The sequence below is a fragment of the Lytechinus variegatus genome, chromosome 9 (genome assembly GCF_018143015.1).
Source record: "Lytechinus variegatus isolate NC3 chromosome 9, Lvar_3.0, whole genome shotgun sequence".
Lineage (NCBI taxonomy): Eukaryota > Metazoa > Echinodermata > Echinoidea > Temnopleuroida > Toxopneustidae > Lytechinus > Lytechinus variegatus.
In genome coordinates this window covers 29,569,434-29,580,670 of record NC_054748.1, presented here as the reverse complement: position 1 = coordinate 29,580,670, position 11,237 = coordinate 29,569,434, and the positions used below count along the sequence as shown (strand labels likewise).

Sequence of the window (11,237 nt, the reverse complement as noted above, 5' to 3'; positions counted from 1 at the left end):
ATCAAGGTTAGCACTCTCAATAGAGTGATGCTTGGCGTCCGCCCAAAACAGTTTCTCGGTTGCGTAGTCCAAAGTAAGACCGTTGGGCCAGAAGAGCGTTGTATCGGCGATGACCTGTCTCCCGGAACCGTCCATGTTGGCTCTCTCAATCTTTGGCAGACTGCCCCAGTCTGTCCAGTAAATCATGCTGTTCAACAAATGGAGTAAACATATTAAAAGAAATTACAATAAATCCTTCTTTTTCAAAATAGTGTTCCTTTTTCTAAAAAAAAAACATAACTTTTTAGTGGAACATGTTCTGTGAGAAATGTTCCCACACTGAACTGTTGTGTAAAAATGTATTTATCTTGTCAAGTCATTCATGGGTAAATGTGCATTAAAGCAAAGCCCTAACTTTTCAAATATCACAATAATCATAATTATATCACAATAATCACTTTGTGATATGAGATGATACATCATGCAGAATAATATATTTCAATCTTATTCAATAAACTTGATGGATTTAACAATATCAAAATGTAGCTAAGATTACAACTTTTTTAAACTAAGATCACTTCAACGTAACAAATATGAAAAGTGTCTGGAGCATTCAATCCAGCATTCAACCAACCAACCTATCAATAAATCAATCAATCAGGCAATCAATCAGGCAATCAATCAGACAATCAATCAGGCAATCAATCAATCAGACAATCAATCAGACAATCAATCAGGCAATCAGGCAATCAATCAGGCAATCAGGCAATCAATCAGGCAATCAATCAGGCAATCATTCAATCAGACAATCAATCAGACAATCAATCAATCAGACAATCAATCAGTCAGACAATCAATCAATCAGACAATCAGTCAGACAATCAATCAGGCAATCAATCAATCATTCAATCAATCAGACAATCAATCAGGCAATCAATCAGGCAATCAATCAGACAATCAATCAGGCAATCAATCAATCATTCAATCAATCAATCAGACAATCAATCAATCAGGCAATCAATCAGGCAATCAATCAATCAGACAATCAATCAATCAGACAATCAATCAGGCAATCAGTCAATCAGGCAATCAATCAGTCAATCAGACAATCAATCAGGCAATCAATCAATCAGGCAATCAATCAATCAGACAATCAATCAATCAATCAAATATGAAAAGTGTCTGGAGCATTCAATCCAGCATTCAGCCAACCAACCAACCTATATATATATAAGTTAATAAATAAATCAATTAATCAATCAGACAATCAATCAATCAACAAATCAATTCCATTTCATCAGAAATCAACAGACTCACCCTTTGACAGGATGTAAAGCCAGAGCTCTTGGTTTCTCCAGACCTTCCCAGATAAGAACAGAGCGAGAAGAACCATCAAGATGTGACACCTCAATCTTGGACGTTCCTGAATCACTCCAGAATAGCTTATTACCTATCCAGTCGACTGCCACTCCACCTGAGAAAAGTAAATCACAAATTCATTCAATCAAAAATTTATTTCAGAGCATCAGTTTACCAGTCAATGCCAAAAATATCAGTTACATAATGGACAAGCTAAACCAATTAACGTAATTATCTCATATACTGAAAATTAGGTCATCATGTTTCTCGCTGGGATTAAAGTGCTCTTTCATAATGACATCACAATAAAGTAAAAGGAAGTCTATAGTAGAATGAATGCTTATGCTTATGAACCATCCATTTTCATATCATCATCACCATCATCATCAAACATTGTCATCATTATAATAATCACAATCATTATTGTATCTCACCTGGACTCTCTAATCCCGTGGAAACGACATCCATGACGTCCGTGCCATTGAGGTACGCCCTCTTGATGCTATCCAAGCTCACATCCGACCAAAACACCAGCTGCTGCTCGATATGGTAATCAAGGGCGATGGCGTTCTCCAGCCCTCTCAGGATCGGGGTGTAGCTGGAATGCAGAGGTTCCAGCCGCCGGATGTCTATGCGGTTCGCGAAGAGGAGGTAGGGTTCTGGACCCTGGGCCTTGCAGGTCTTGCCGTCGAGCCGGAGTTCGTAACCCTCCACGCAGGAGCAGAGGAAGGATCCCCTTGTGTTGGTACAAACCTGGCTGCAAATGCCTTCCACAAGACACTCATTGATGTCTGGGTAGGATAAAGATACAAATCAAAGTGAGAGATCGATGTCTAGATGAAATACAGTAAGCAAAAATAAGGGTGATGATAGAAAGAGCTGGTCCAGAGAAAAAGGAACAAAAGATGGGAGTCAAGATTCAATCATTCTGACACATTAAATCTGAAGTCAATATATCCTCATCATTACATCATCTAATCATGTCATCACCAACATCATCATCATAATCATCATTATCATCATCATCATCATCTTCATTATCAACATCATCATCAACATCATCATCATCACCATCGACATCAATGCAAATCTACAGATCTCAGTTGAAAGGAGTTCCAATTTGCTTTGAAAAAAAGTGAGAAATAACTGAAGCGATAAAATAATGGCATTACAATATTTGGTGTAGGTTTACTTCCAACCTACCCTGTAATAAAACATAGATTTTGCTGTTACCTACCTCGACAAGTCTTTCCATTGATATCCAATGTATATCCCTCTCGGCAGGAGCAGCGAACACCTGAACTGACATCTGTACATGTGTGTTCACATCCTCCATTATCGGAACCACAAGATGAGAAGGGATCAATAATATCTGCGGGAGAATAATACAGAAATATGATATTAAACAATAAAATTTCCAAACTAATAATGTTAAAAGTTATAAAAATCTAACAAAAATCTGTGCAAATATATCAACTTCCTGCAAGAAACCATAGTCTGCCACTTTTAGATTAAAATAAAAAAAATAGTGATCCATGTCTGTCCACAAACTCCCTTGAAGCACGATTTTAGAATTTTCATGTGGAAGAGTGCATGAAAATAAAAAGGAAACCCATATTTTATTGCTCAAAATAGAAATGTGGAATGGAAACACTCTGAAAATTCATGTTGTCCAATTAAACGTGGGCCCGCGGCAGTTACTGTGCAGCGCCAGACCGAAGTTGCTCTATCCCTGAAATTGTTGAACACCAAACTGGATCGCAGCAACTCCCATCTTTAAACGTCTTTTGGACTGACAGGGCCAGGGCTTGAACTCAAGACCTCCTGATTGTGAAATGGACACTCTAACAACTAAGCCAATACACGAGTACATTTCAAGGCCTGATATATTTTAATGAACATCTGTCTCCATATTGCATATGTATTACAGATGTTATATTTATGATCATTCCAATTGGTATATAAAATGTAGATTGTAATAATGACTTACTGCATGGTCCATCTGGTTCTATTAACTCATCACTTCCGTCGCCACAATCGTCTCGACCGTTACAAACTTTCCTGTTCCCTACGCAACGATTATTATTGCACTTGAATTGGTTTACGTTGCATAGGGTTGGTCCTGTAAAATAAAGTAAATAAATGTACACACGTTTAAGCGTATTATCATTGCTGTTATTTTCATCATTATTACTATCGTGAATATTATATCATCATTATGTGTGGAGGCACTGTAACCAGTGGTTTAAGGCACCTGACTATACATTGAAAGTCCGGGGTTCGAACCCCGGCTGCGGCACCTATGCCCGTGAGCAAGGCATGAAGAAACAATGCTGTTTTATCCTACATTCTAATAAATGGAAACGCTATACGCATTCTTGGTGTGCACTTGTATGTTAACAAAAAAAAATCATCATTGATTATTTTCATTGTCACTTTTGTAATTTTTATCATGAACACCACCATTATCATAAATATCATTACCACCACTATCAAAGATCTCATCATTACGATCAGTAATATTAGTTTATCATGATTATTATGATTTTCGTTATCAGTATTAGTAAACAAAAAAAAGTACCATCTTTATCATCATTATCATCACTACATTACCATTACTTGCTATTTGATATCTGTGGTGCAAAAGAGCAAATTTAAAAAATAAAAGCATGGCTTTTACCTCAAATTTTAAAAGCTATATCAATATTCCATAGATCTTACAAATAACAGAGGGGCAAGCGTCCCTTGCGCCCCGCCTGAATCACAAATGTGTATTTATCATCATTATCATCATCATCATTTTTTATCTACTTACTACATCTTCATCACTATAATCTAAACCAATGAAAATTTGCTGCGCAAATTTCCAACAAGAAAGGATCACCAGTCGTTCATTAAGTCGCTTGTAACTTACAAAAAGTTTTATGAAACACCCACAAGACCTTATTTAATTTCTATCTACTTACTACAAGATTCTTCATCACTATTATCTCCACAATCATTCTCCCCGTCACACTCCCAGGCTGCTGTAATGCACCGCCCTGAAGCACATTGGAACTGGTTGGACAGACATGTCGTTACCGCTGCAAAGATAAGAAAATTATATTAATAATATTGGCTACTCATAAGGTGCCCATGCAGTCAAAATTTAGGTGCATGTGACATTACAATATACTGTACAGCCGAACCCATCCAAGTGGCCACCTTTCTATAGTAAATACCAAGGCTGCCATGCTAAAGTTGGGGTAATAATAATAGCAGGGCTCGCTGGGAGAACAGTTTTCAGAACTGAAGTGGCTTCCCTGGGTAAATATACCTATATTATCATTATTATAATTATTATTTTATTGTTGTTGTTATTATCATTGTTATTATTATTAATTACAACATGTACTCTTTACAACATAATAAGGAACACTTACGACAATTCTGCTCATCGGACTGGTCTTCACAGTCATAGTCACCATCACAATACCATTGCGCTGTGATGCATACGTTATTAGCGCACAAGAACTCATTATCTCTGCACGTAATGTTAGCTGTAAAATAGAAGAGAAACATTGTTTTAAAGGGAGGAAACAACTTTCTTGAAATTAGGGTGACCCTACCCTTTAAAAGCTCTCAACTCAGATTTGAGCAGCTGAAGTAACAAAAGATCCTAATAATCTCTCAACAATAGAAGATGATAAATGAAAGCTTATTTGGTAAAGACCAAGACAATAGAACAGAATCAATATACAGCCATCCCAATCCCCCAATCCCTTAACATACTTAAGACACAGACAATAAAGATTTCTGTAAGCCATTGATACAAAGCATTAAGAATGACCCAGGTCATTACCATTCACTAATATACAGAATCAGACTCTATAAGCATGTTTTCTGAAATCGAGTGTAATTCAAATCTAGCTTGTCTAAAGTTGGGGTTTTAACTATGGATGATAATTGTGGCACAAATCTTTATTACAGGTGTAATTTAGCTGCTCACTTGACATACAAATCAGTCATAATTGTCTTTAGATATGGGGAAAGAGCGAGGAAAACATAAGAAATATACAATGTTGTAAACAAAATTTTTACATTTTCGACTTCAAATACATGTAACTTTAGCTCAGACTTAATCCATGGCTAAGGTTAAACTACATTTTAGAATATGGGACGATGAGTTGAAAGATGAAACAATTTAACAGTGTGTGACAAAAGTTGTACTGTATTTAATGATTCGTCTCAGGGGTACACAAATCCATGGAAACATTTCACTGACAAAATTCCTTACAGCAAATAAGATATAAAGATTTCAGTAGCTTATAACAATCATGACATTTTTTTTAAACACTCACAATGCAATTTACAGTCTCTAAATCCAGACAATTTGAATTTTATATATTTGAATTTGAATTTTTAATTATCAAAATTCATATATTTTTTCACACTACATGTACATGTAGTAAGAAAGGTCTATGTCTACAGACTAGTCACTCAGTAATAAGTTCCTCCTGAATTAGCCATTCATTGTCAAAGACTTAAACATGTAGCATTCTAGAATGAAGTCAAGCACTGATTTAGAGGAAATTTAAAGGGTGGGGCAATATGAATGGTGGAATTCAACAGAGCTTTAGCCGAGGATTACTGCAATCATTTTATTCTACTAATGAATGGCTTGATGTACACATAAATGTATATGTTCTCATAATTTTGTTTTAAAATGCTTGAAACATTTGAATCATAAATGCGTAAGGTCATTGCACACTGGCATACATTCAAGAAGTAATCCTATTGTTCGGGGGGGGGGGGGGGTAACATGTATAAATAACATGTAGGTCGAAAATGAAATATTGGAAAGAAAATTTTAAAGAAATTATACATAATTAAAGGGATGCTCCGGGCTGAAAATGTTTATTTCTGAATAAGTCGAGTAAAATTTACAGAGCTAAATGGTGAAAATTTTATCAAAATCTTAATTCTAAAGTTTAGCAATATAATGTGAAAACAGTTATATGCACATTATCAGGAATAATCATTGGATAGGCTTATGTCACATCCCCACTTTCCTTTTTCTTATGTTATTACATGAAATCATATTTCTTTTTCATTTTTTTTCATTTTTTCATATAAGTATGAATAATATGTCTCCCTTGTAATGAAATAACTTTTAAAAAATATATTACATGTACATAATTTTGTTTTAAAATGCTGAAGACATTTTGAATCATTAAATGTGTAATGTCATTGCACACTGGCATACATGTGCATTCAAGAAGCAATCTATTGTTCAGGGGGGGTGAACTATAAATAACAAGTAGGTTGAAAAACTGAATATTGCAAAGAAAATTTTAAAGAGTTTATACAAAATATCTAGATTTAGATTTATTCATTTTCCGTTCAAAAAGCACAACAAATCAAAGTGACAATACATAGTCAAATTTAAAGTACATCATCAATCGGAATAATGCATAAGAATAGAAGGAATATATAAACAATGAAAACTAAAGCGAACCAAAGTAACTTTGACTATTAAATAACTATATAAAACAGAACGGAGGGGTTGCCAAGAAAAGCAAAGCTTGTATGGGAGGCAAGCCCCTATAACTTAGTTCCAATACGTATATTACAAAACTATAGTATAAAGGAGAGACGGAAGACAGTTTAAAAGGAGGCTATACAAAATATCGAAAGGTAACAACGAAAGACTGACACAAATTAGAATAAATGTTAACAGTAATATTAAATCAGTATTAAGAATTTTTTTCAAATATATTACGTACCACAATGATCTTCATCACTATTATCATCGCAGTCTCTCTCCCCGTCACACATGTAATGCATTAGAATACACTGGCCTGTGTTGCACGTGAATTGACCTTGCGTGCAGTCTCCTGTGTCATGGTGGGCTGCGGAACAGAGATTAGATTGGAACATATAAAAATTGATTTCCTACTAATATTATGATAATTATTCATTTCAGCAAAGAAGAATACACCAAAGAAATACCCCCCATCTCTCTCTCTCCCTCTCTCCTCTTCTTTCATCTTCTCCTACTTCTCTTCCTCATCCAGCTTCATTTCCTACCTCTTTATCTTCTCCCTCCCCCTCCCTCCTGGAATTCAAATCCTCTTCTTTCTGACTCATTAATATGAGTCCGCCATGGACAATAGATACAAATTGTGAACAACATTTTGCATATTACAAAGAATAGAATGTATGCTTTAAATTGGTATAAATAATTGATCTGGTTTCTTTGAAAGTGCGAAGTTATGAGCGTCTGAAAAACATCCAAACTTTGAACGCAATTATCTCTAAATCATGTTTTGGAGACCAGCCGAGGTTTGAGCCAGTTCGTAAAATCACTGACAAAAACTCAATAGTGACATTATCCCCACGTCCTCACCCCTCCCCCTTAGTCTACTAATTATGCGTGAGACTCAAGCATTTTGGACACTTTTCATTCCCTCAAATCTCTGTCTCACGCAACTATCACAGCCTATCCCCATATCCATTGTACACAACGTCTGTGATCTCACTCAGATTCACAGAAAATCTCACGCATAGCTGGTCTTTGAACTTGTCATCTCTGGGAGGGGGGGATAATTTGAATATTATCAGTCTTGTTCTATGTTGGGCTTTGAGGAAAGTAGATTCACTCTCACAAGGGGAACAACTGGACGTGTGTTTCCCTTGTGTGGTCACTATAGACAGGTTTCAAGTGCTGTGTCTTATCTTAATGATGACAATAATTATGATTACTTACAGCAGTTCTTTTCATCAGATCCATCGCTGCAGTCTCTATCGCCGTCACACTTCCATGCCTCATCGATGCAGCCCCCTCCGTCACAGGTAAACTCACCCTCGCTACATACCGTCACTGTAAACAAACAAAAGCAAAAATTTTACAAGCATATATTCCAAAGAATGTACTCGGTTGGCATAAGAGGAGGATATATCACTTGTGTCAGTTTGATATCTTTTTTTACTGGTCATGTCGGACAAGTAAATCTGGCCATTTCTAAAAAGTTACTGGCCCGATAGCAAGTTTTACTGGTCTGGGACCATCGGACTGGCGCAAATGTCATGCGTTGCCTTTCTACGATTGTGTTGACTACAATGTACAATCAGAGGATCGAGGGTATTTGAATTTCAGTTCATCGTGGCTTAACCGTGAACCAGAATAGCCTGGTGGTTGGGTCGCTGCCCGGAAAGCAGTAGATGGCAGGTTCGAATCCCACTGGTTCCAATTTTTTCTGACTTATGATTTATGATTTTCATACAGATCGAGCATATACTGATCTTATGATTTTCATTACAGATCGAGCATACTGATCTTCAACAAATAGGAGTAATGCCGAAAATTTGTTAAACAAATGTACAATCAATCGTGAAAATCAAGCGTACCATCAGTCGCTAACCTTTGTGTTACGGGACCCAGGCCTGGCCTTTGTGTTACGGGACCCAGGCCTGGCCTTTGTATACATGTACTTACTGCAAGTTTCATCTGATCCATCCTTGCAATCATTATCCCCATCACAAACAAATGCACTTCTGATGCAGTGATCATTATTACACCTAAACAGGTCCTCCCCTTCACATTCTACACGTGCTGCAAAAGACAAAAATCAAAGGAAAATATTTACATCAAAGAAAGCAATCACACTACACACAAGTAGCACACTGATAGAGATCAGAATACAACACAATAAAAAGATAAATGAAAAACTGTTGTGTGTAGTGATAGAGATCAGAATACAACACAATAAAAAGATAAATGAAAAACTGTTATAAATAATATTTTTGTTATTATTTTGATTAATTTGGCACAATAACCTTTTATTTAATTTATACACAATATTCTCTTCAGAAATTATATTTTTCATTTTGTCCACAAGTCAAACCAAACAAATTCAAATCCAGTCAAATAAAAATGAAGTCAAGTCAAGTCAATCAAGTCAATCAAGTCATATCAAATCATATCAAATCAAGTCAAGTCAAATCAAATCATATCAATTAAAATAAATTCAAATCAATTCAAATCATATAAAATAAAATGAAATAAAATCACATCAAATCAAATCAAATTCATTCAAGTGAAATCAATAAAATCAAATTCGGTCAAGACAAATCAAATCAAATCATGTAGATTCCATTCACTTACAGCATTCTGCTTCATCTGAATTATCTTTACAGTCAAAGTCTCCGTCACAGACCCACTCTGATGGGATACACAAGCCAGTACCACAGCTAAACTCAGACTCCTTACACGTGGGACGCTCTGTAAACAACAATTACAGCCATTTCAAATCAGTTTCATCTTTCATTCTGCTTCAAGATAACAAAAAGAATGATATTTCAGACATACATGTATAAAGCAGCATTTAGGTATTCCAGCTGAGTACAAGTTATACCACTATCAGGAAACAATCCTGTCAGGTACCCATTAACCTCACCTGTGTTTAGTGCAGCACAATTTTGGGGTAATTTCGTGCTGAAGAAAAACACACCATGACTTGGATTCGAACCCACAACCCCCTGAAAGATGAAAATCAAAACCTCTAGAGACCACGTCATGCCCACAACACATATTCTATCATAATGTTTTATGCCATGTTGTAATTTTAACAAAATCCCAACAAAATCACCCTTCCATTTTGCATACAGAGGTGTTGTGGCTCAGTGGATAAGTCTCCAGACTTTGAACCACAAGGTCCAGGGTTCAACTCCACTGCAGCACTCGCGTCCTTTGACAAGTCATTTATCTATATTTGTCACTCTCCACCCAGGTAAAAAGTTTTGGAGCCCATGAAGACCACGAAAAACATTGAAAGATTGGTCAGGACTCGTGTAAGACCTCAAAGACCATTGTAGGTTCATTGAGAGACCTCTGAAAGATCAACCAAGATTCACGGTCTTTCAAAGGTCTTTCAGCGGTCTTGTTCTCTGTGGAATGGGGGGTTAACATTTGTATTAATCGCTATATTATTATTGTGTAAACCACAATTATTTCCATGGAGCCTTGTCAAAAGGCTAGATGACATTATAAATGAATGTACATTTGCAAAAAAGTATGATATCTTACCACAATCTATCTCATCTCCATTGTCACCACAATCATCATCTTGATCGCATCTCCATTTAAGAGGGATACACATACACTCCACGTCCTCCGTCAAGCGAGGGCAGGAGAACTGGTAAGGCAAGCAGCTACAATCCGAGCTTAACCTTCCTCGTACACCTGTTATGAAACAAAGAACAAAATGAAAAAATATATGTTAAAAAAGAAAGAGTGATATTGTAAGTCTAATAAGTGATAGGAATAAAACTCCGAGTACAGCCATGTTTCAGGAGTTCAATCTTTTTTTATCTTTTCGTTTAGATCCTCTTCAGGCAGATATTTCTGGAAAGAGGATAATCTACTTTAATCTGTAACTTTAAAAAAAATATGAGTTTACCACAGCCTTTAAAGGGATGGTCCTGGCTGAAAGTATTTAAAGCTTAATAAATAGAGTAGAATTCACTGAGCAAAATGCCGAAAATTTCATCAAAATTGGATAACAAATAACAAAGTTATTGAATTTTAAAGTTTAGTAACATTTTGTGAAAACAGTTGTCATGAATATTCATTAGGTGGGCTGTCCCAATTCCACTTGCTCTTTTTAATTTTATTAAATGAAATTAGGTTTATTCAAATTTTTTCCTCCAAGAACTAGAAAAGTTGGATTGACAACTGGTTTAGTAAGTAGTGCATTAGACATTTATTGCTGCAATTTATTTCATTACAAGGGAGACATATTATTCACACAGGTATGAAATAATGACAAAAATATGATTTTATGTAATATCATAAGAAAACAGAAAGTGGAGATGTGACATCATCAGCCCACCTCATGAATATTCATGACGACTGTTTT

The 11,237-nt window shown here is 35.9% G+C and overlaps 1 protein-coding gene across 1 annotated transcript in view; it reads right to left on the bottom strand.

Annotated features, from left to right (window-relative positions):
- Positions 1 to 10,564, bottom strand: part of LOC121421684 (low-density lipoprotein receptor-related protein 4-like) — a 36,813-nt gene extending 26,249 nt beyond the window's left edge. The window contains exons 1-12 of the mRNA XM_041616461.1: positions 10,406 to 10,564; positions 9,485 to 9,601; positions 8,816 to 8,932; positions 8,087 to 8,200; positions 7,104 to 7,229; positions 4,761 to 4,877; positions 4,305 to 4,421; positions 3,329 to 3,460; positions 2,576 to 2,710; positions 1,773 to 2,129; positions 1,297 to 1,453; positions 1 to 187 (exon numbers count right to left, since the gene is read on the bottom strand). The exon at positions 1 to 187 is cut by the window's left edge and continues 31 nt beyond it. Coding sequence (XP_041472395.1) covers positions 1 to 187; positions 1,297 to 1,453; positions 1,773 to 2,129; positions 2,576 to 2,710; positions 3,329 to 3,460; positions 4,305 to 4,421; positions 4,761 to 4,877; positions 7,104 to 7,229; positions 8,087 to 8,200; positions 8,816 to 8,932; positions 9,485 to 9,601; positions 10,406 to 10,478 — 1,749 coding nt within the window. The 5' untranslated portion in view covers positions 10,479 to 10,564. The remainder of the gene's footprint in view (positions 188 to 1,296; positions 1,454 to 1,772; positions 2,130 to 2,575; positions 2,711 to 3,328; positions 3,461 to 4,304; positions 4,422 to 4,760; positions 4,878 to 7,103; positions 7,230 to 8,086; positions 8,201 to 8,815; positions 8,933 to 9,484; positions 9,602 to 10,405) is intronic.
- Positions 10,565 to 11,237: the final 673 nt, after the last annotated feature.